The sequence below is a fragment of the Triturus cristatus genome, chromosome 1_2 (assembly GCF_964204655.1).
Source record: "Triturus cristatus chromosome 1_2, aTriCri1.1, whole genome shotgun sequence".
In the NCBI taxonomy this organism is placed as follows: Eukaryota; Metazoa; Chordata; class Amphibia; order Caudata; family Salamandridae; genus Triturus; species Triturus cristatus.
In genome coordinates, this window is record NC_140580.1 from 923,515,439 (window position 1) to 923,541,488 (window position 26,050).

The 26,050-nt window shown below is 45.3% G+C and overlaps 1 protein-coding gene across 3 annotated transcripts in view; it reads left to right on the forward strand.

Moving 5' to 3' along the window:
• Positions 1 to 26,050, forward strand: part of UBE4B (ubiquitination factor E4B) — a 918,898-nt gene that overhangs the window by 174,101 nt on the left and 718,747 nt on the right. For 2 of the 3 annotated variants that reach the window (XM_085609805.1, XM_085609804.1), the window contains exons 5-7: positions 8,122 to 8,266; positions 8,414 to 8,642; positions 9,252 to 9,644. In XM_085609805.1, coding sequence (XP_085465931.1) covers positions 8,122 to 8,266; positions 8,414 to 8,642; positions 9,252 to 9,644 — 767 coding nt within the window. The remainder of the gene's footprint in view (positions 1 to 8,121; positions 8,267 to 8,413; positions 8,643 to 9,251; positions 9,645 to 26,050) is intronic. The other variant, XM_085609806.1, reaches the window with a different exon arrangement.

Below are 26,050 nucleotides of genomic sequence, written 5' to 3' on the forward strand. Positions count from 1 at the left end.
TTCTGCACACTAGCCTACATTCAATGAAATTGACTGCTGGGATCCTTAGTACTAGCTGCGGTGTGCAATATTTTCTAAAGAGGTCTGTCTGGTGCGATTAATATTCAGCAAATCACCTTTCCACTTGATCATTTTAAGCTGGAAAATCAATTTAGCCCAAGAACTTGGTGAGAAAAACATATCTGCCTTCACTTTTGTAGTTCCCAAAAGCTAGCCTTCAGATGTGTTATTGAAAAGAACGTTTTGCTGCTATTGTAAATATCTTTCTCCACAATTTTTTATCCATATGATTTCATGTGATTGCATTTTCCAACATTCAGTAGATAGGGCCCATTGTAGGGCGTCCCTCCTTTTTAGGTCTCTTCTAGCGTCGCAGCGCATGCGCTGCTCGCTCTGCGAGATCTATTGTCGTCGATTTCGGAAGTGGAGTGGAAGCTCCGCCCATGCTTTCAAATAGCGGGCATCATCCTTTATGGTAAACGCTGGCCTTCGATTGAAAGTGAGGCTTTTTGGTGACCGGATTGGATTGTTTGCATGCGGCGTTATACTGTGGCCTTTAATTACTGGGTAAACACTTTTTGTTTCCGCTTCCCTCTGTCTCTCTCCCCGAGCAGGACACAGCTGCTTGTTTTAATGGCTGGCACTTGTTTATTTTTGCATCGCGCTTTAACTTAAAGTGAAAGCGCAATGCAAATATAAACAAGCGGCTGCGTTGGTCGTAATGGTGACCGCTTGTTTCCATGAGTGACTTCTCTGTAGAGGCTGGCTGTCTAACGTTAATCGTGTCTTCCCGCATATGCCTCTCTGCGACTCCCTATCTGTCCCACGGTGACTGACATAGGCTGATAGCTGCTGAGTGACTAATTATTCCATCGGTGGCTGCTCCGTGCACCCCCGGTATGTGGCTTCACCGTGACTTTCCTCTGTGACTGCTCTGAGACTTCTCTGAGCCCCTTGCTGCTCTGTAGCGTTCTTCCTTTGTTTCTCAGTGCTCTCTCCCTGCCCGTCACTCCTCTGTGTCTTGTTTGGCTGACATGACTTCCATCGGTGCCTGCTCTGCGACTTAGCTCTACTTGTTGTTTCACTGGCATTTCAGGAGCAGGAAATATACGACAGCAGGTGTGCGCGAGCTTGCATCGCCAACCGGCGTCCACCCCCACACCATGATCCACCCGTCTCCCGGGGAAGCTGAATTATTGATCCGCCATCGCTTGGAGCCAGGCATCTGCCAGGAAACACCTGCCGTCCGATTCCGAGCGTATTACTGACAGGAGGCCGTTTGAGAGACCATGAGGGGCTGTCTCATGACTACAGCTCAGGTGCCTCCTCGGTCTCTCAGCTCAAGGCACTTTTCAGTCCACAGCTCAGGGGCTCACTTTCAGTCACAGCCTATGTCTCAATAATTACCACTGCTCAGGGGTATCTCAAACCCGCTCTTCCACACTTTCTCACAATGACAGCTTGGGAGCTGCCTCAACCACGGTTCGTGGGCCGTTTTAACCCCACAACATGTGGGCCGTCTTGGAATCGACATGAGGACTGTCTCAGAACCACAGCTCGAGACCTTCTCTGAATCACACCGTTGGGGTCGGTCTCAATCTGACAGGTCAAGGGCTGTCTTAGGTTCACAACTCTACGACTGTATTCGATCCACAGCCTGACGTTCACACCTCTTAGAGCAGGACCACTGATCTGCGGCAGCAAAGGGCCAAATTATGCAGCAAGTTTAACTAAGTTATGGCGGGGAAAAAAACTATCCTTAGGGCATATGCAGCGCATTCTTATGAGTGTATTACTTCATTATTTTGTCATTTTTACATCTGGTAACAGTACCTGAGAAAATAATTCGCCCTAATTGGAGGAATTTAACACCCGAATACAAAAATTTGCAACTGAAAAATGACCAGTTAACCTTTCCAAAAAGCCTTCCGGTGCCAAAAAGCCTTCCTGTGTGCAGGAACCTGAGTTACAAAAGATATGACAACCTTTCATCCGTTTGAGCTAGAAACAAAGTTTTTCATTGTCAAAATCTGTGAATTATGTGGCAAATGCAGTAAAACCAAAATTGTGAGAAAATAGCTGTCACCGCAGAATCGCTTCATTCCAGTGGCCCTGCCTTAGAGTAATTTCTGACCCACACCTCAGGGTTTGTCCTAGTTCACAAGTTATGCACTCTCTAATACAGATGGATGCTTATGGCCCTCTGCTCCCACTCAACTGTGCCCCACCCCTTCGCATGGGGCGGGCTTTATTCCGTAGTTAATTTGCCAGGTGTACGTGACCCTACTAACAGCTCCAGGAAGGACACCCTATTGTCTTTGTATTTTTTTTGTTTTGTTATATATTTTTTGTATTTTGCAAGTAACTTCAATCCGTACATAGTTACATATCAGTATGCAATTGTTATACACTTCCCGTACAAATACATTGTTTCGTCTTGTCACATTCACTGCTATACTTGTTAGTTGTCGACATACAAGGTAAATAATACTGCGGGCTCTCCATGTAACACGTACTCTTTTCATTTTAATCGCCATTAAGCACTAACCTCTGAGAGTGTCTTCTTGTGGGGGTTTGCATATATAAGGTGTTCCACTTTCCCCACACCCGGGTCCATTTTGCTGGGCATCCCCTGTGTACATAGACTGTTTTTTTCTGTTACCATTGCATAGTCCATGTCTTGGCACCAGCTACGTTGGGTTGGGATCTGTCTGGAAGCCCAGTTCCGGGCTATATTTCGTTTTGCCAGTGTCATACCAAGCGTTACCCAATCCTGATCCATGTGGTTAAGGTCTGTTGATTCCCATATGTTGATTAAACATCGTTTTGGTTCCGGCGGAACCGCAACCTTCGTGACTTGCCCAATATAACCTGATGTGCGGGCATTCCAAGATGGTGCGTAGGAATGTGCAGGGTAAGCTGCATTGTCTCAGGCACAGCGGCGTATCAGTGGAGCCCAGTTTGTGTAGAAGCGTTTGTGTGTAGGACTTTCAATTGTAGTAATCTTAGTTTTGAGGGGATTGCTACCTCTCTGGGAGATGCCAACGCTTCCTGCCATTCTGTCTCATCTAATGTTCCCAGTTCTCTCTCCCATCGTTCCTTAAGGGTTTTCATAGGATCTGGGTGATTGTTTATTATTTTCCGATACACTAGGGCAGTGGTTCCCAAACTTTTCACTCCCGAGGACCCCCATTGAGTCACTACTGGAAGCCGGGGACCCCCAAGCAATTTGGGGGATTTAAATCGCAAACATTAAAACTGTAATTCAAAGGGAAAAAAACTCACACGTGTGCACATCAAACAAAGACGACTTGAATTACTAAAGATTTTAGTATTATTATATTACAAATTTTCACAAAAATTGAAAAATCCTAATGGGAAGGTTGGTGCTGCATCTCACGGTTAACTTTTCATTGTTTGGTTTTATTTCACAGCCAGAGGCTCCTGCTCATTCCAAGGCTGGACTGGACACCTAAAGCTGCTCTGGCAAATGTCAGACCAGTCCCCGTACAGTGCACACCAAGTGCAGCGAGTGAGCCTGACCTCTGCAAAGGGTCATTTTTACCAACAGAAAAATTGGGGGGAAAGGGTGTATTTTACAACACATTTTTCATTATATAATAAATTGTATTCACTATTAAAGCATAATAAACAATGACCTTAGTATGCACCAGTATACAACAATCTTTTGCCAATCTTCAAAGATTGACAATCTTCAGTAATTTCCTCACTACTACCCTCCAACAGTGCCTCTCATCTCTCCTAGCCCCACTGTCATATGTATTTAATTTGTTTTATAGCACCTCTCACATCACTGTAGGCTGTCAAAGCACTTTACATCACACACATACAGAGACAATCATATGTGAGTAAATCAGTGACTAGAAAATGTTACATAAGGCAAAGGGGACTAAAGGTGTAGGATTCACTTGTCATCCATACTGGTAGGCATTTTTTATGAGTGCTTGGTCTGGAGAAGCACAAACTTAGGATTCAGAACATAACACAGGGGTTAGCATTGACTTTAATAATAAGGATTTATTTCTACCCAAACAAACCTTTCTAGTAGCATCTGGATAATGAAAGACGGGGAAAAAGCATGACCTACTAACTTGTACCTTGCAGTTTGCAAGCAGCTCCTTGATGGCAGTTCATAGCTCACTGTGCTAGACTACGATTGAAACTTGTGAACTGCACCATAACAAAAGAATCTCTGTGGCAAAAGCAGGAACCCACTGAGTTATGCACAAAACAAAATACTGTTTTAAAAAAAATGCGTGGTGGACATTCTTTGCAGCAGGCATATCAACCATCAGCACTTCCTAAGATGAGTCAAAGCTGCCACTGGACAAAACCCCAATGTCTCTACAGCAGGTACATTAATCTCTAGATTAGATTTAGCTTGACACTTTTATTGCTGCTCCAAAACTGCTGTTTATAAAAGAAACTTTGCAGTGCTTTTAAAACTGCTGCCTGCGGACCCCCTAGGAATGTGTCAAGGACCCCTGGGGGTCCACGGACCCCAGTTTGGGAACCACTGCACTAGGGAGATGGCTTTCGTGTGCAGATCTGTAAGGAGTCTGTCGTCCAGTGGCGAAGCTTCTGGTAGCTGTGTGCCCCGCGGGAGTGCGCTTTGGAGCGCATGCCTAATCTGCATGTACCTAAAGTGCTCTGGCTGTGCCAACCCGTACGTTTTCTGTAATTGATCAAATGAAATGACTTCTCCTTTTTTCCAGATGTCCCCAACCTTCGTTATGCCTATCCGGTCCCACTGTCTGAATCCCTTTGTATTTCTTAGTTTGCCTAGTTGTCGGGTATCTCATAATGGCGTGGCTTGTGTAATTAACCCCTCCCAGCCCATCGCGTGCTGTGCTTCATACCATATTCGGATCGTATGTGCCGTGGGTCCCGTAAGTGTCGATCGGCGTGATTTATTGTATAGTGTCCCCATAATTCCTTCATTGTCAAGGAGGTGTCTGTCCATGCGGAAGGCAGGTTCATCCTGCGGCACATGAAGCCATTGCTTTAAAATCATAAGTTGTTAGGCCAATAATAATGCTTTATGTTGGGGTGGGCAATTCCCTCGTCATACCATCCCCTCATGAGTTTGTGCATCTCTAATTGACTCGTCTTACCGTCCCTTAGCAAATTGGTTACCTCCGCGTTAATCGCCGAAAAATATGCGGGGACTACCGGGAATGGTGTATTTTGAAGAGCATATAGAAACCTAGGCAGCGCCATCATCTTAAAAAGGGCTGCCCTGCCAAGCAGTGTTAGCGGTAGTGAGTGCCAATGTTTGACATCGTTATGAAGTCGCGTCCGGGGCCGTGCGAGATTTTCTTCGATGAAGCGTGTTTGGTTGTGTGTAATGTATATACCCAGATATTTGAATCCGTCAGTCGCGATTTGTATATTGCAGTTTCTCTGGAGTTTCGGCGTGGGCCCGTGCAGTATGTAGATGAGGGACTTTGCCCAATTTATCGTTTATCCGGAGACTCTGCCATATGCCGCACAGATATCCAGTAGACTATTTATGGACTGTGCGGGGGATGCTAGATAGAGACGTATGTCATCCGCGTAGAGCGAAATACGATCTTCCCACCCTATCGCCCATTTCTGTTCCCGAATAACCAGGTCCCGTCGGACCCACACCGCCAGAGGCTCCAGGACCAGCGCAAAAAGCAGTGGCGACAAGGGGCATCCCTGCCTTGTCCCTCTTCCCAGATAAAAATACGCCAAAATGCGGCGTTTCACCACCACTTGTGCTAAGGGTTGCATGTATAATAGCTCTATCCATGCGCACATTTGTGACCAAAGCCCATGTGCGGAAGCACCGCAAAAAGAAAGGGCCATTCCACCAAGTCAAATGCCATACTGGCATCTAGCGACAGGATAACCGCATCTTCCTTGATCGTGTCTTTGCGTGCCATATCACTATGTAACCTACGTAGATTGAGTGCTGTGTTGTGCTTTGGCATAAAGCCAGATTGATCCGGGTGGATTAAAATCGTGAGGTATGGCTGAAGTCGCATAGCTAATGGTTTGGCGAGTATTTTTGCCTCTGCATTGATTAGGGAAATGGGTCTATAAGACCCACATTCCTCTGGAGGTTTGCCCGGTTTATGTATAGCGACTATCGTCGCTAGGCGTTAATCTCTGGGCAGTTTCTCCTGTTGTAGACTGTCGGTGAACATTTTAAGCATGTGTCTTTTGATGCAGGCACTTCAGAAGTCTTTGTGGGTCTGAGTACAACTTCATGCGGGCCCCTTTCCTTGTTCGAAGTAGAACAAATATGTCCTCTGAAAGATAGACAGCTTTCCTTCATCAGACAGCTCCAGCGTCTGGCTTGACCCAGTGGCAGGCTCCATTAACTGCCTCACTATAAATGAATGGCTAGGCAATCGCCTTATTTGTGTTTGATATAATGCCTTAAGTTGCCAGGGGTATACCCAGACGTGGGTCTCCAGCTCACTGTTCCACTGGAACCAACTACACCTGACTGTAAAGCCTCAATCAGGGCAAAACCATTCTTGGGTTGCATGTGTTCAGTTCAGTGAGGACCTGGCCTTACAGTTCTGGCTGGGCTGTTTCCATTGGAACAGGCTCAAGACTGATTTACATATGGATGGGTCAAAACTGAGGTGGCATAGTGGGCACAAGAATAATGGGTTGCAATGCTATCCTGAGCGATTGCCAGTGGTTCAACATATTGCAAGCATTCCTCCCATCACCTTTCTTTTGTATGTTGGATTTATTGAGTGAAAGCATTTCTGTTTTATGATATCTGAGCCGTGCCACACATCCACCTCCTCTGGCTGAGCCCTGACTGCTCACCATGGAGTACGAGATCCACTGACGAGCCACAGACTCAGACACAAGCTTGTTAAAGCATACAAGTACCAGTGCCTACGCCCAGGGCGGTGAGAAAGGACAGTGCTAAAAACTGCTGTTACCCAGTAGCCCACCTGCTCCAAGAAACCAGACTAAGGGCCACACAGTGGGTCTCGAGACAGGCCCACAGTTCCTGAGCCTTTTGAGAATTCAGGGTTCCTCTAAACCACAGAAATGCAGTTTCTAGCTTTAAGCTTCAGGAAATTTCATAAAATACATTTCAGAAGGGGAGAAGGTGTTTTGTCCAACATTATAAGGTTGTGGGGGCAGCAGTAAAACTAGAAGCCTTTGCAGTGGCGGCCCCTTTGCAGGCTGTGCTGCACCCTTTCAATCCGGACACGTCACAGTAGTGGTGTACACGCGCCTCCTAAATTCCACCACATTCTGAGCCGAGGACAAGTTTAGGACGAGTGATGACGGGATATTACACGTCCTTTCTGAGTGTCTTTAGACACATCTTACTGTTGCTGCTCACATTGTTCTGGGAAATGACGACCGCTTCAGATTTTCTGAGGAGTGTTAATGTTAGCCGATTTACTGTGAGCTTCTTCCAATTGCATCTGAAAGACATCTCTGCCCTCTGACCCACTGACTGTTTCATCTTTCATTGCCTACAAGAACAAGCATTTGCAATGCAATAGGTCTCGCATTTGCCAGAGTTTGAGCTATTAGCATTGTAAATGACAATGCATTTATTTATGTGTTGGTTTTGAAAACAGAAAAATAATAGGCATTGTCATTTACAATGCCAATGGCTCCAACTTTCGCAAGTGCGAGACCTATTGCATTGCAACTGCTTGTTAATAATTCCCTGACTGCTTTTTGTTCATTATGTTGCCATAGACTGCACATCTACATTTAAATTTGGTTTCCAGAAGTCTGATTGTGTGTGTGTGTAAATATTCAATGGATGCAGTATTTATTACATGAGTCTTTTTTCAATATGGGGCTCGCAGCATTGCATATTAACTTGATTTATTAGTAGAGCTACTAATCAGAAGGCTGGAATCTAGCGCACTCACTGTGTAGAACAATGCTGTCTGAGATATGTACCTCCACACCCTAGACCCTTTTTGCTGCTCAGATTGTACTGTTATCACCTTTTAGTGGTCTTCTACCTTGTCGGTGACATGCTGTTGAATGACCTGGGCCTTGCTTACACGGACTCTTGAATCTGTGCACTCTTTATTTTACTTTTTTTAACACGATAATCTCCTTTCTGTTTTCAAGGACCTTACATCTGGGTTAGAGGTATCCGAGGAGCAGGCATTGCAGCTGGTCTGTAAGATTTTCCGAGTCTCCTGGAAGGAACGGGACCGAGATGTTATCTTCCTTTCTTCTCTATCTGCACAGTTTAAACAGCACCCCAAAGAAGGTGGGTGTTTTGTTGAAGAGATGTGTTCCAAATTTTCTTGAGCGCACCTCATTCATTGGTCACCTGAACACTGAAAGGTTATGAGCTTGCTACACTTAATTTTAGTAAATTATCCTTTTGCTTCTTGTTCTCTTTCTTCTTTGACAGTGTTCTCCAATTTTAAGGACTTGATTGGACAGATTTTGATGGAGGTCCTGATGATATCCACCCAGTCGAAAGAGGACAACCCCTTTGCCAGTCTGACTGCTACATCCCAGCCGATTGCTGCTGCCATCCGATCACCAGACAAGGGTCTGGTGCTGCACCCCTCCTCCAGTTTGGGCTCTAGTCCCATGTTCTGCAGTGGGAGTTCCTTTGGTGCCAGTTCTGTCTCCAGGCAAGCTCTGTCTCATTATTGTCATGGCTATGTGATATAGATTGGTGGGAACAGAGTAAAACGGGAGCAGGGGGTGAGTGAGAGCAAAGAAGACAATGTGACAAACCTAGCCTAGATAATCTCATGAAGTGGAGTAGCTGCCCACCTGTTCTGAGACTTACACAGCAGAGTTGAGAATGGTGACGTTAACCATTAGTTAACGATTAATGTTTATATTTTAACTTGTGGCTGAATGTTAGTTATATTGTGCAATGTTGAGGTACTTTGGGAAATTGTATTAAAATCCTATGAAATCAGAACCTTCATTGAATAAGTGGGCCCTCTGTGTTGGAATCTGATTATTGTTGCCCTTGTTTGTTTGTCTTGCTCAACTCGTCATTACATAACTTTCTATTTTGCATGAGTGAATGTGTTTTTATGTGTGTTTTGTGTGTGGCAGAGCCAATGGGAGAGTCACAGGCTGTGTGTTTTTGAAAATATGATATGCTGGTATTTGAAAGAGGACAGGAATCTGGTTGTTACACACTGAATCTGTGTGGTATTTTTCTTCTGCCTAATCTTTTATCACATTGATGTCTAATTACCTTTCTTTCTTATTTTCTTATCCAGCTTATATGGTTCTAGCCCAGTTTCTAGCAGAGCCTTCCCCACCAATGTTGTCCCTCTGTCTCCAACATTTACGCCACCCAGTAATCCCACCACCCCCATATCCATGCCTTCTCAGTCTGTCAGCCCCCATGCCCTCCCAGTCCAGCCCTCATCTCCAAGGTACCGACCATATGTAGTCACCAGTCCGGGGCCCCTTTCATCCTCTCCCACTCCAAGGCCTACCTACCTCTCCTTCTCCAGCACGCCACATCTGCAAACTGTGAGCAACAGCCCTCAGGCCTTGCCAGCATCCTCACCCCGTCAACAGCCCTCTACCATAAGCCTTCCACTATTTTCTTCGTCTCCTGGTGCTCTGTCCAGGTCCCCGACTGTGCAGAGCAGGATCCCTTATAGGTACAGCTCAAATAGAGCTTGTGCATGTACGTGTGTTGGGTGTGAGCTTCCTGTTGACACTGAACTAACCTACAAAAGCTCCCTTGTGTTCTTTAAGTTGCACTGATCTGTTTGTCATCTAATCTGCTAGACTTTCTGAATTCCAGCACCTGATCCTGCTTCTCTTGGAATCTTTCAATTCACATGTTAGTTTAAGGGTCTTGAAGCTCAGTGTTGTAGAAACATAAATATTCTTTATATTATCCCATATTTCTTTACTTCTCTTCTAGGGGGCCCGTAGAGTAAAAGTCATACAACTGTTTTGCTTCTTTAGTTCCCAAGTCAAATGTACGTTTTTCAACAAATTTAATGTTTAGGCCAGATTTTTTCCAAATAAATCAAAGAATAAGCCAGGGGCCAGAAATTGTTTCCCTACCAAATATTTTTCACAATAGATCTATTTCTTGAAAATTCTCCTATTAGGTGTCCACATTTAACACTATATGGGATCATGGTCCTTGTCGAAAACTAAGTGTTGCAGGGAATTAACCTTTTATACCTCTTTACCAGACTAGGAACATAAGGGGGTAAGGCTTTCACTCAGTCCAGTGCTGTTGAAGAACACTTAGTTTAGTGGCAGTCTTAGCTAGAAATTATCATTTCACTTAAAATGTGAGTCTAAAGTATGCATAGCTCATCACGTCTGTGCATACTTTAATTCCATGCATTCCTTTAATGCATGCTACATCCATCCATGTTTGTTGTGTGGTGTTAGTAGTCAGTGCCACAGAAAATACTTTTTTCACCACATGGGCTGTTAAAGACTTTATTCATGTGTACTGTCTTTTTTTATAGTTTCCGTTCAGGCTTTTCGTTTTTCACTATTTTCTTCCTTTTTGTTGTTACTTTCTTTTTCTTAAAATACCTGTTTCTAAGGAAAGACCTGTCATTTGGCATCAACTGACTGTTGTTTCATAGCTTGTTTTGCCAGCCTAGTATTTGTCATAGTCACATGCTCGAATCACTCCCAGTAATCAACTTGGGATCCAGTGGTGTTCTGAAATAACAGTTGGGTACAGAAAACGCAAAAATCAATAAAGAATGGACCACTTGTCCTGTGTAGCCAGGGTCTTTTTAGTGTTGGTTCCGTCATAAAAAACCCTCATAACTGTACACAGGTGGAAATGGCGGTATATACTGAGTCACCGCTTGAGTGTACTAGTACAGCATCATCATAGGGTCTTTTGTTTGTATTAATGATGACCTCCACCAGGAGGAAGACCAACTGGTTTTACAGTAGCGTCCAGGCATGAAAAGTAAAAGTAAAAGAGGGTGTGATTGTGCTCAGGTATAGTGAGGTTAAAATTCTCTCTCATTTTTTCCGAAGAATCTTTATTCGGAGAATGTTGATAAGAGAAGTTAAAAATTGGAGTGCGGATATAGATAGTTACTGATCTACCGTACTATCAAGGGTCATGGGTCAACATGTTTCAGCCATCTGTTGTAATCTAAAGGCTTTCGTCAGGACCGAATTTAATAAAGGAGACGCGTTGTGGCTCCCAATTCCGTGGATATTATCCACTTGTTTTTTAAGAAGTCAGATCCGTAGTATTTGTACCTAGTGAAGAAAGGAAAAATCAAACACGTTTGGATGATCCTATTCTTTCTGTATAAATCATACACTAAGCCTTAAGTGACTCACTTGTGGGGCTACAGTTGTGATCAACATATAGTTAGGTTGATGACTGCGTGATCTTATTGGGTCACTCAGGTAGTCTAAATGTGGAGAAATGGCGCTACATAAAGGAAGAGGAATTGAATTAAAGTTAAAATAATACCCATTCGAAGAAGTTATGGCACTCTATCTTAACTGTGGCACCTTAACTTCATAGGCTCTGAATGTTCAAGGCGTGTTTGTGAGGGCCTCAAAGGCGCGGTTGGTAAAAAAGACATAACGAGTTAGCCGCGTCTTGAATCATGTGTGCGGAAACTCGTAAGATGTTGGCCCGAAATTCTAATTTAAGATAGACATTGGGGGTCCTGTTCTTAAGTGGTCGCTTGTCTATTCTAATCCTAATGGTCGCTAGACAGAAGTCATATCATAGTGGTATTCCCTTGCGGTCATGTTGTGTGAAAGTAGTTTGCGGTCTGTGTCGTTTTTAACAGAAATACATGACAGAAATAAAATACATCGTTACCTTGCAGATGCGTGATATTAGTTCCCTCGGGGTACCGAACGGCACATTCGGAACTTAGTTCTGGAACAATAAAATGAAGTGAAATGAAATAGGAGGACACATGGGAGATTAGAGGCACCTTACTTTGTGTAGAGACTCGTATTCACGACGGCGGCCGTCGTAGCTTACCGGTTCCGTCAAGTCATTTGCTTGTTCTGGCTCTGTTCGCGGTAACCCCTGGTGACGCGGGACCGCTAAGAGCTCGGATTTACATAGTGTCTAGGAAACCGGTGTGGAGATAGAAGAAAGACTAGTGAAGTAATTGCGGTTGGCAGCGATGGTTGGCATAAATCACGGGCCCAAAATAGAGAAAACATTGTGACTCTATTATTAGTCGCAGTCTCTCTTCTGTAGTGCCAGTAAGGTTAAAATGTTGGTATTGGGAATCCTATATTAGTTCTTTTGATGGGTAGGTCAAGGCAGTTATTAGTTGCAGTTAGTCGGTTCGTGATAGGGCGATTTAGGGAGTCCTCCCCTACAAGTAGATGTAATATGGTATTGTTCCTAACATGTATTAGCAAGGAATCTAATAACCGCAACAGGAGGGGACATGTGTAGCATTACAAGTATTCTATAGCTGTGTGTCAATGGACTGGTTCTCAGTTTCCGAGTTGCCTTATGCCAATGTGTGCCACGGGATATTATCGTTCAAACCTCTTTTGTCCGTCTCCAGACGATAAATCCAACGTTGTTCCTTTTCAAAGAGAACTCGTTCGGCATTGTTACCTTTGATCCGTAAACTTTCCAGGATTACCCAATTAAGATCGCTGGCACTGTGGTTGTTTTCTATGTAATGTCTGCTCATCTTAGTGGTTGATCTTTTGCAATTCACATTGCTTTTGTGTTCACTTATGCGTTGTTTTATTTTACGGCATGTCATCCCAATGTATCTTAGATCACAGGGGCAGACTATCATGTGAAGTACTGGGTATTTTAAACCCAGCGGTGCAGGGGCACACACCCTATGACTTCTGGGTTCTCCCTGTTCCAGACCTACAGAAACACAGTCTTCTGGGTGAAGTCAAAGATTCATTTATTGGCTGCAGACCAATTACAGGTATCCTAGAAGTACAACAGCGTGTATGTTCTCAGGAGACTGCTGAAAATCATAGAAACGGAATTCTTCTTAAATACACTTTTTCCTGCTTCAGGCATACATTCCTAGGTTTATGATACAGCAATATACAAGTGTACATTTCAAACGAAAGAGCAGAGTCATGATGACCGTCCCACATTCCAGTTAAGCCAGCCCACAATTATTTACACAGCAAGGTTCAGATCCCACATCAGATATCGATAGGCCCCAATAAAACACGGCAGCTCCTGTTGATAGAAACAAGTCATAAAGCAGGAACAGTCAGGTGTGAAAGAGATTAGCCGGAGGCTTGTGTGGGATGAAAGGACTTTATGGCGTGTCAAGCCCTGATGCTAATCACAGGTGGCCGGAGGAAGGGGAGCTCGTGAGACCAGTTTGACCTGGGAGAGCAGAGCCAAGCTGCCCAGGTCATGCAAGAGTCATGGAAAGGCAAATGTGCTGTGAGGCCCGTATTTGCTTCATTATAGCCTATGTGAGGGCAATCACAAGATGGCCACCGCTTCCAAAATGGAACCCGCGTAGTGATGCAGAATAACGTGTACGCAGTGCATTCATAGCTAGAACGTTATACAAAGCACTTGTACATACCGCATTAACCATTTGCGGTTCGCTAATACCAGGATAGACAGGGGTGGGGCCCTGTCCCCTACGCGGTCCCAGAGATTAAAGTACGACAGACCCTCCTTTTGCCCTTACATAGGCAATCACTATACTCATCTTAATCTGAGTCTAGGTCAATGTTCACAAAGTCATGGAGATGTTGCTGTAGCATCATCCTATTACTTAGCTCGTCCCTCGATACAGGTTTCCTTACACATAATGTAGCACAGAGGCCACATATCGCAGGAGCACACTGTATGCACAGACAGAACAGGAAAAGAATCGCTAAGATCATTCCAATGACCATCAGAACTTTCCAACCCCAGGCAGATATCAGTTCCCAGAACCACCCCACCAGTGACCAATCTCCTTTATCCACGTGTATGGATTCAGATATTTTATGGAGTCTGGAGATGGCTTGATAGACTGTTGGAGCGTTATCTGGTATGAAAATGCAACAACTGGATTGGATAACCTTACATACCCCACTGCGGTCTGCAAGAATAACGTCTAGAACCATGCGGTTCTGCAAAGTCATAAGGCGATCCGCTTGGAGCTCAGCTGTCAAATTACCGAGGGCACCAGCCGTTACATTGACAGTGGATTCAACCACACGAGTCAGTTGTCTCAGGTTCCTACTATTTACCATAGGTCCCCAAAACGGCAGGAAACCCAAGAAGAAGTCTCCCGCTTCCTGACCGGCAGTATCCTCCTTACTAATTACGCCCCTCACAACTCTGGTCTTGTGATAGTCAGAGGCAGCAGTAAATGTTGGCGGTAGCAAGTTCGCAATATAACATGTGCCCGAGAAATCAGGGGGCAACCATGTATATGCTCGATCTTTGCAGATGAAATATGTGCCCTTGGCAGCCAAAAACGCAGGAGAAAACTGTGATGGGAAAGTGTACGTTTCAGTACAGTCACTTTCCCCCAGTTGAGCTCTAGGATTCTGACCATTACCTTGTAAGCAGAACCGACCTATGTGGGGTACGACCCAAATTGGGGATGAGATTTTTCGCTGTCTTTCACCCAGACTAATACTATACCCCGTTGCGTTCCATCCTACATAAGGTCTCAATTCTTCCTTGGGTATGGACGAGTATGCATCGATATCTCTGCTCATATCGGCAACTCCCTTCATCAAAGCCTTATTATTGGTGATAGGTCTGATGGAACGCGGTTGTCGCGGGGAGTGGACATCCAGGGCAAAGAGAAACATGGTCTGGAATGCCCATGACGATCCATTATAACTAAATGGCAGCACCAAATAGGGAATACCCTTATTAATGGTATGCGGCATTAACCCACACACCCAGCAATTGGTTGTATTCATTACTAGTTGGTGCTGGTGCAGGAGCTGAATAAACGAGTTATTTACAAACTCTGATCGTCTGGTTTGTTCGTGTTCAGGCAGAGGGTGAAAAGAGTGTGAGGAGGCAGTAGGAAGAGGTATAGGCTGTACAGTGGGTGCAATGGGCTTTTGAGAGGAGAAAAATACAAATCCAACGAACATTATTATACTACATAGTATAAATAGGCACAAAAATACAAAACATTTACTCTTTATAATTTTACACATCCTTGCTTTAAAGTTCATTTCCTCAACGGGTCTCTCCATCTTAAAAAACTCCATCCTCTAATCGGGCCGCTCGCGGCGGATGAGTTTCTTCTGCTAAGGAGTATGCCTGTCAGTCCAGGGAAACGCCCTAGACCAACCAGAACCGTCGACCTAACGTCTTCGGCCTGTACCCCAAAGTCTTGGCACCGCGACCCTGCGGCTGAACCCGGATGGTGGTTCAAAAAACAAAAATCAAGAAAGTCCTTCAGATGGGAGAGCCCATAATGTCGAAAAAAGAAAATAGTAAGGAAATCTTTATTTGTCCATAGGCCTTGGTCTCAAATTATAGCGGAGACGGCCAGGTGCTGTTTGATCTTGAAACAAGAGTTCAGGCTCTGTGGTGTCCAATCGATTTGACGATGGCACAGCTTCTTGCAAAATATCGTTACTCTCTTGGTCTGAAACTGTGCCTTTTATGCGTGCATCACTGAATGGTACAAAACGAGGTACAGTGTCTGTTTCAGAGTCGGCGATACCCTCCTGGACCCACTGGTCATATGGCAGGGCCAAGGGGACTACCTTGCAGTGGGTGCCATGGACCCAATTCTTTCTCCCTTTCACCCGAACCGCTGATCTCGTTGACAGAAGTACAAGGTGGGGGCCGATCCAACGAGGCTCGTCGTTGCTCTTGCGCTGGAAATTTCTAATCAGCACCCATGTGCCAGGGTCGATAGGGTGTCCAGGAGTTTCAGAAGCTTGGGGAAGAGTATCATGCACCTGTTGATGTAAAACACGTAGTTTAACAGTCAAATCATACAAGTAATCGAGTAGTACTGGATGCTCGATCTCACTGAATTTCGTAGGCCTTGGTACACCCCATACGTTGGCCGGGCGGCCAAAAACCACTTCGTAAGGACTAAGTCCCACTCGTGAGTGTACGGTCATTCTGGTGGACAGGAGTGCTAAAGGCAGAGCATCAGGCCATTTAAGACCGGTGCTCGCCTGGATTTTGGCCAGTTTAAGTTTTAGAGCGCCGTTGTAGCGCTCTACTAATCCAGCTGATTGGGGGTGATTTGCAGCGTGGAACTTCTGCTTAATACCTAGCCCCTCACACACATTCTTCATCACTTTACCCACAAACTCACTTCCATTATCACACCACACCATTCTCGGCATTCCAAACCTAGGGAAGAATTCTTTCACAAGGGCTTTGGCTGTGGATAGGGCAGTGTTATCCTTTAGAGGATAGGCCTCTACCCATTTTGAAAAAGCGCAGACAACCACCAATACATATTTCAGGTTGTTGCACCTTTCCATGTGGATAAAGTCCAGCTGCAAAACTTCAAATGGGTATGATGGGGGTGCAAAATGACCAGCTGGAGTTGGGGTTCCCCTACCAGGGTTATACTTCAAACATACCATACAATTCTTGACCACATTCTCTGCGCACTTGGGAATCCCAGCATTCTGCCATACTGGAGCCAACAACTTAAAAATTCCTTTCGTACTGATATGTGCCATTCCATGTGCCATTGTAACTACTGGAAGCACATGTGCATCAGGCAACAACCATCGCCTGTGTTCTGTCAGATCAATCCAACAACCATTCTCATCCAACTTACCCACACTTTCTCTCCACTTGCTTAATTCTTTCTCTGTGGCTTCAGCTTGAAGCGACTTCACACTTTCTATTGTGTTTTCACACATTCCAACATCATCAACCCATCTTGCGGGGCCTGCAACATACATTCTAGTCTTTACATTCTGTGCCGTTTCTTTCGCGATCTCATCAGCAAACGCATTCCCACGTCCAACATCATCGGTGACTTTCCTGTGCGCACTGCATTTCATGATCGCAACTTGCAACGGTAGGGTCAGTGACTCAAGGAGATCATTCACCAACTTGCCATTCTGAATTTTAGCTCCATGCGACGTCAGGAACCCACGTTCTTTCCACAATCGCCCAAAACTGTGAGCCACGCCAAAGGCGTACTGGCTATCGGTGTATATATTCACTCTCATTCCTTCAGACAACACGCATGCTCTTGTGAGGGCGATTAATTCGGCTGCTTGGGCCGAATTATGTGGCACTCGTGCAGTTTCCACAACAGTGTGTAAAGTCGTGATAGCATATGCAGCAGTCGTGTCACCATTAGGGAGCTTGAAACACGAACCATCCACCCATAAAGTACCATCACACTCAGGCAGGGGAGTATCTTTTAAATCTACACTCCCTTTCGTCTCTTCTTCTGTTCTGAACAGACAGTCCTGTTGCTCAATCTCATCTAGGTCTGCTGGATTTGGCAATAACGTAGCTGGATTCAGCGTGTTGCATCTCTTTATGTGTATGTGATTTGCTAACAGTGTCGGCTCATAGCCTGATAATCGCGCACTAGTCAAGTGTTGCGTCTTGGTCCTGTTTAATAATGTGTCTACAGCATGTGGAACCATAACGATCAATGTGTTGTCCATTACCAGACCAGCAGATTGTCGGATAGACATAGCTGCAGCAGCTGTCGCTCTCAGACAGCTTGGCAATGCCCTCGCTACAGGGTCCAAGGTTGATGAAAAATATGCGCATGGGCGCGGTCTGTCGCCAAAAGGCTGTGTTAACACTGATAACGCACAACCATCTTTCTCGTGAACATACAATGTAAAAGGCTTGCTGTAGTCAGGGGTACCCAACACAGGAGCTGAACATAATGCATTGCGCAATTCCACAAAACTTTTCTGGCACTCTTCAGACCATGGGATAGGACTCGGTGTGTCTTTGCATGTTAATGCTAACAAAGGTTTCGCCAACAGGGAAAAATTTGGGATCCAGTGCCTACAGTATGAGGTAATGCCCAAGAAAGCACGCACTTCTCTCTGTGTTCTTGGCACACTCAACTGTGCAATGGCTTGAATTCTTTCTGGGGTCAGCTTCCTTCCCTCCTTCGACAAGAGATGACCTAAGTAGGTCACCTCTTGTCGACAATATTGCAGCTTTGAGAGAGACACTTTGTGATGGAAAGCAGATAAATGACGCAACAATGATAATGTGGCTTCTTTGCAGATCTTCTCAGTATCCGCGGCAATTAGTAAATCGTCAACGTACTGAATCAGGATAGCGCCACTAGGTAAAACAAGTGCATCAAGCTGCGCTTTCAAAGCTTGGCTGTATATTGATGGACTTTCACAGTAGCCCTGGGGAGCGCGTTTGAAGCGGAAGCTTCGGCCTCCCAGACTGAAGCCAAAAATGTCTCTGCTCTCCTCTGCAATTGGGATGCTAAAGAAAGCATTCTTTAAATCGATCACTGAAAACCATGCAGCAGAGGCTGGAATCATCGTTAACAAGGCAGTTATATCAGGGACAACTGGAAACTGTGGCACAACAATCTTATTAACCTCTCTAAGATCAATCACAAATCTGTAAACAGGTGGCTGTGAAGGGTCCGTTCGTTTTAAGACAGGCAAAATCGGACTATTGCAAACGTTGCCTCTTGTCTCTTCAATTACACCCTTATTAATCAAGTCGCTGACAATGTCTAACAATGCTTTCTGGCCTTCATTAGAGATCTTGTACTGGGGAATACGTGGCAGTCTGACATTAGCCTTTAAAGTTACCACGTATGGCGGTATCTCCAAGAGGCCCACATCATTGGGACCAGTAGCCCAAAGGACATCCGGAAGGGATGACCATTCAGGCGGCATTGTATTTTTAGACAAGTACATCGGGGAAATCACTTTCCTGCCTAATGTAAGTTGTACTCCTGACGGGGAACAATACAGTGTAGCATGCAATCTTTTTAACAAATCTAACCCTAGCAAATTTTCACCACAACCTGTTAGAATCAGGGGTGCTTTCAGCTCGCAAGGCCCAATGGAAAGTGACATGGGACTAGAAATCGGGTTTCTAACTGGGGCGCCAGAAAAACCTACTGAAACATTTATGTCGCCAGATAAAGGTGCGCCAGGGAGTTTTGAATGCATGATTGAACTCTTTGCAGCACCAGTGTCTAGCAGAAAGGGCTCCGTTACATTTGCTGTAGTCACCTCAACATATGGTCCGCTCTGATCCACTGGCACTGAAACAACTCCCTCTCTCTGTCTACGGCTGTCCTAGTAATCATTATTTTCTGCATCGCCGTCCATTCATTATTGTAGTACTGAGCTGTATTACTAGTCTCGTTGGCTTGCTGATCAAAGCTATTGATGGTATTTTGAGGCAGAAGAGGACGCGCGTTCTGGGGAACATTTCCACGCCCTCTGCCTCTAGGAGCTTGCTGACCACCCCTCCCTCTTGCGCCATACATATTGCCGTTACGCTGCATCAATTTAGGGCAACTATATTTAAAATGACCTTCCTCTTTGCAGTATGAACACTGGTTGGGACCTACAGGGACACGTGGTTGATAATACCCATTCATTTGCTGATTGTTCTGAAATTGTTGGGGTTGGTGATAGACACCTTGGGGTTGCCTATAATTATTCTGACCTCCACGTGGCGGATAGGCCTGCTGTAAAAGGACCTTTGTTTTTAGTTCTTTCGTTTTCTTTTCTGTTCTATCTTTCTCGTCTTTATCTCTGTTTTCATAATACTGTGCAGTAGCCAGTATTTGCGCTGAAGAGGAAACAGCCCAAGAACTTTCTGAATCTTAACTTTTTACACAGGTCAGGAAGTAAATTCTGCACAAATTTATCAACAAATAACCGTTGGCCACCCTCAGTACTCATATCTTGCCCACTGTGGTCAATAAACGTTTCTTCAAACCTGGTAAAGAAGTCTGACACTGTCTCATCTTTCTTCTGCTAGCATGCAGATAGCTTGTCCCAATTTACGCGCATCGCGGGCATTATTGTCTTCATATACGTGATGATTCTACCAGGGAGTTCTGCTATTAAAGGCTCTGGTTTCGCGCCACCAATCTGTCTAGCGTCAGCAGCGATGATGTTAGCCCATGTGTCCCCTAGTTCTGCAGCATGATCCGTATTACGAATGGATCTCCACAAAGGCTGTGGAACCACATTCCCAAACAGCATATCTATGTCAGCCAGATTCATTACACAGGATTCTGCAGTTTGTGACAACTCCTTATAATAACCGGTAGGGTTTTTACGGGGATCAGGCAATGTCTGCTTAAGTGCTAACACCTCAGATCTTTTCCATGGAACATGTACCAAATACGCTGAAAATGTGCTAAGACAGGTGGATTAGCATTTGGATCAGCAGGTCTCCAAACTGGGGGAACCTCACGCATCGGATATTGGCGTGCTTTTACCCTTTTTCCCACAGGGACATCAGGTTCAAACAATGACTGTTGACAATCATCATTCCTGAAGGATAATACAACCGCAACTGCTTTATCTACATCGCGATCCACAATGGTACCAGTTCCAAAATCAAATCTCACTCGACACAACTCCTGCGGGCTTGGGTCTTTACCACTATCATCCAATTCCTCACAGAGAATTTCGCACATTTTCTCAAAGACATACCTCTGTTTTGGGGCATCCCATTGATGGAAAACGTTGACAACTGATTCCACATCATATAGTGAAGGGAAAACAATCCATCTACGCGCCATGCGATCTATTACCTTTTTCTCATCGGGGTTAGGCAATTGACTGCGCAATTGGTTACGCTGTAAGCCAGGAGTCGTACCGGATGACTCAAAGAGAGGCGACATTAGCGTAGTAACCACATTAGCTAAACGCTGTCGCGCTGAAGGAGAAGTTGAGGCGAAAACAGGGGGATAAACAGAGGGGAGAAAAGAGGATGTAGAAACAGGTACTGGAGTGGTGCAAGGAAGAGTGTCAGGGGAGGCAGCTGCTGAATTAGACAAAGTCGCAGGAAGCGCGGGGGCAGTTGGAAACACAACTGGCGGCCCTTGAGAGGGCTGCGCTATAGGGATAGGAGCCGGCTGCGAAGCCGCTGGCGGTAGCGGCAAGGCTTGCAGTATATTAACTAAAGGTGGCATATTCACAAGCTGGGGAGGCGCCGTGGCATTTTGAGCATACGGGGGTGGCGAACTCAACAAATGCGACATCAGGGGATCTTTCTCCTTTTCTTCGGACTCATTCTGCTTAGAATGCGGTAAAGCTGGGTAACATTTGTCGATCCCTAACTTACGCTGTCTGTGCAATTGCTCATTCATCTGTTCCTCCTCATTGTCCTTGAATTGTACAGCTGCTTGCATTACCGTCATACCTTTCTCTCTCTTATTCTTTTTCGCTAGCTTAATTTCCTTCTGTTTGGCTTCCTTCCGCCATAAGCGGAAAGAATCAAACATCGCCGGCCGGGCTTTCTTTTTAAACAATTTAATTTCCAAATTATCTAAAATATCGGTATCGAAACTACCATTTTGGGGCCATTTTAAAACACCGTCTTTTCTGGTGTAGTGGATCCATACTTCGTTATATGCAATCGGGCCTACGCCATGTTTTACATAGAGCTCATAAGTTGGAGTTCTAACCGGAGGAACCGGACATGATTCCTCCAGCTGGAAATCTCTTCCACAACCCCAACAAAACAATCTACCAAATATTCTAGAACCAGGCATCTTCGCTCACTAGTCTAGATCCAAACGTCAAAGGATTATCGATTACGATAGTCTCGTGAATACACGAGTCCTCTGGCTTTGGCGTTTGCAAACTCCAAATTTCCAAATCAAAACGATCCCGAGGGATACCAAACAAATGGGAGACGCTCCACTTATACTTAACTGAACATTGATGATCGATGGCATCACCAGAAGACTCTCTCGATTGTTTCGCTCTATCAAAACTCGTCAAGGGTCCAAAACAGGTCGATTAATCAGGGCAGCAGTCCTTCGTAGCCGTCGGGACGCGGAGAACCTCGCAGAAAAGACTTTCGGACCACGTCGACATGCAGGGGTCGATGAAGTGGCGGCCTTCCTCCGGAATTTCCACACGAAGCTCCTCACGAACCTCTGGCTTGGACTGGTACCGCTGAAATCGTCCCGAGTTTGGGCGCCAAACTGAAGTACTGGGTATTTTAAACCCAGCGGTGCAGGGGCACACACCCTATGACTTCTGGGTTCTCCCTGTTCCAGACCTACAGAAACACAGAGTCTTCTGGGTGAAGTCAAAGATTCATTTATTGGCTGCAGACCAATTACAGGTATCCTAGAAGTACAACAGCGTGTATGTTCTCAGGAGACTGCTGAAAATCATAGAAACGGACTTCTTCTTAAATACACTTTTTCCTGCTTCAGGCATACATTCCTAGGTTTATGATACGGCAATATACAAGTGTACATTTCAAACGAAAGAGCAGAGTCATGATGACCATCCCACATTCCAGTTAAGCCAGCCCACAATTATTTACACAGCAAGGTTCAGATCCCACATCAGATATCGATAGGCCCCAATAAAACACGGGCAGCTCCTGTTGATAGAAACAAGTCATAAAGCAGGAACAGTCAGGTGTGAAAGAGATTAGCCGGAGGCTTGTGTGGGATGAAAGGACTTTATGGCGTGTCAAGCCCTGATGCTAATCACAGGTGGCCGGAGGAAGGGGAGCTCGTGAGACCAGTTTGACCTGGGAGAGCAGAGCCAAGCTGCCCAGGTCATGGAAGAGTCATGGAAAGGCAAATGTGCTGTGAGGCCCGTATTTGCTTCATTATAGCCTATGTGAGGGCAATCACAAGATGGCCACCGCTTCCAAAATGGAACCCGCGTAGTGATGCAGAATAACGTGTACGCAGTGCATTCATAGCTAGAACGTTATACAAAGCACTTGTACATACCGCATTAACCATTTGCGGTTCGCTAATACCAGGATAGACAGGGGTGGGGCCCTGTCCCCTACGCGGTCCCAGAGATTAAAGTACGACACATGTAAATCACATGTGTAGTGTTACAGTTTGTGTGTTGCCGTAATGTCCAAGTGAGGTTTGGGAGGAGTTGAATGGTTTTAGTAATTTTGGTCAGATTACATACTGAGCATGTTCCGCATGGATAGTGTCCTAGGATTGGTTCGAGGTTCCATGCTGAGGAAATGGTTTCTCCCCTTATGTTAGGTGACGGTCTCGTGTGCACTAAATAGTCTTTGATGTTCCTGGTTCTCCTGTTTTCAAATCTGGGTTTGGGCCATTGTAGTGTATTCGATGTTAGAATCCTCCAATTTCTATTGACTATTTTCTTCACTGTGTTCGTTAATGTATTGTATGTGGTGACACATGTCAGTAGGTCCTCTGGTTCTTCTCGTGTATTCATTTGTAGGAGATTTTCTCTGGGTTGGTTGCGGGCTCTTTTTTGGCACTTACTGATGGTTTTTAATGGATAGTCTCGCCTTGCCAGTTTGTCTCCCAGTTCTTTCGCTTGTGCCTTGTAATCCTTAAGGTTGCTGCAGTTTCTTTTCAGGCGTAGAAACTGACTGTATGGTAGATTATCTCTCAAAGGACGGGGGTGAAAGCTGTTGTATGATAGTATACTGTTTTTAGCTGTGGGTTTATAGTATGTCTTGGTCTGTAGAGTGTTATTTTCCGTGTAGACCGTGACATCCAGAAAGTCAAGTTGTCTCCTGTCAGATGTACATGTAAATTTTAGGCACTCGTCTCTGGTGTTTATCCATTCTAAGAATTCTTGTAATGCTTCCTTGCTATCCTCCCAGATCATGATCACATCATCAATATAGCATCGCCAGAATCTTACTTGTGTAAGATAGGGGTTACTTGGGTTCTGTATGTGTTGTTGTTCGAAATCACTCACATACAGTCCCACCACACTCGGAGCGAATGTGCTTCCCATAGAAGTTCCGTGGCGTTGTTTGAAGAGGGTACCTTCAAATTAATTTTCGGTGAGAGCTAACCTGCAGCATTCTAGCACAAAATGTCTTGGTGTACTGTAGTTACAAATTTCCGAGAATAAGATGTTTTCCAAAGTGTTCAGTGTCTTCTGTTGTGGGAGGCTGGTATATAGGCTCTTTACATCCAGTCCTACCAGGTACATGGTGTTCTCATCATAGTCTTGGCCTCCTAGTTGATTCAGAAGGTCTCGTGTGTCTTTCAAATAAGTGGGTGTGTTCTGTACTAAGTGTTTGAGGAACTGGTCGGCGAACTGTGACGGGTTCTAGTACAGACCCAATCCCTGAGACGATCGGTCGTCCTGGCGGTGGAGTTTTGTTCTTGCGAGTCTTAGGTAAAGAGTAGAAGTAGGGTACCTTTGGAGATTTCGTCCTAAGAAAGTCTGCTTCATGTTTAGAGATCCATTGATTTATTTGTGCTTCTTCTACCATCAGATCTACAGTTCTTTGTAGTCTTTTAGTTGGATCAATGTCAATTTTCTCGTAAAATTTCTGGTCTGAGAGTAGGTCTAAGCACTGTTTGTCGTATCCTCGTTTGTCAAGGAGGACAATGCCTCCTCCTTTATCTGCCGGTTTAACGACTAGATTGTCATTCTTACTCAGTTCTCCCATTGCTAGTTTCTCCCGTTTTGTAATATTGGTGTAAGGCTTTCTAGACAGGGGTTTGATGTTGTCCACTTCTTTCATAATGGCCTGTTCAAACGCCTGTATTTCGACGGGGACCAGGTGGTTCGGAGGACAGAGTTGATTTCGGTCTCAGGTTTGTGTCACTTCTGGGGGTCTCATTCTCTTTGTGCATAAAGAATGCCTTTAATTTGATCTTTCTGCAGAACTCTGATAGCTCGCACTTTACTTTGAAGATGTCTAATGTGGGAGTAGGGACAAATCCTAGTCCCTTGTTTAGTATATTTTCTTGATCTTCCGTGAGTACTATATCCGTCAGATTTATTACCAGTGATTCGCGTTGCTGGTGCTTGGTTGGTCTTTGGTCATGCTGCGGGTATGTACCCGTCTCTCCTGTTCGCTCCAGGTTACTCCTTTTCTTCTCCCTCGTTGGGGGTATTGGCCTCTCCCTAAAAAAAGGGGTGGTTGCATATTCATCATAGGACCCATTGTCTGTGGTCCCTGAAAGTATGGATTCATCCATCCTTGGAAGTTAGGCATGTATGGTTGGAAGTGGTGCTGTTGTTGATCATAATAGCGTGGCATTTGCCAGTTGTTCCCTCGTCGACGTTAGTTCCGTTTATATTGTCCTCTTCCTCGTCTGGGGTTAGTGCCATCATCACTACTCCAGTCAGAGTTGCAGCCTACATAGAGAAAATGGCGTCCCTACTGGTGCCCAGCTGGGCGCCGCCCGGGGCTCAGCGCCAATCACAACGCTGCCTTCACAGAAGGGGAGGGAGCAGCATGCCTGTTCCTGTGTTTGAAAGCAGCAGAGGCGGCGCGGGAGGCGGCGCGGGACCCGGCCGAGCAGCAGAGGCAGACCCGGACCCGGCCGAGCAGCAAAGGCAGACCCGGTCAGGTAAGTTACATTTCATATCCCCCCCCCCCCCCCCCTGAATATTAAGTGCCGCGAGTCGCGACTGTTTCTTTGAACCGTAGACTGTAAATCTAGTTATGCCGCATTACCTCATATCGAGGACTGTGGGCAAGACGTCCTGTGCTGCTCTCATGTGTAGGCAGACGAATGGCCTTCTTCTGTCGCTGGAAGAGTTTCATAGTTTAGCACTCAGGGCACGTGCTTTCTACAAATCTAACTGCCCCTTTCTGGTGTAACAAAGCACATCATTGCTGCACTTATTTAATTTTTGCAGTTTGACATTGCGGGACGGTATTACATGAGCGCCGGTTACAATACACAACCGCGCATTCATTTTTCTATGGCACGGGGAGATTAAGTGATTTGCCTCATAATCACAGGATGTTGAGCCGAAACCGAGACTTGGTTCCATAGCTCAAAAGTCGTCCGGTCCGCCCCATCCTCTCTCTCGCAACAAAGCGAAATAGAAAGTGATTTGGGAAGGAATGTTTCTCCTTCCTGAGGAATTAGTGTTAGGAGGTCAAAGTTAAAATGCGTCACAGCAGAAGTGCATACATGTGTGGGGGAATGCCTGCTGAGTTGAATGT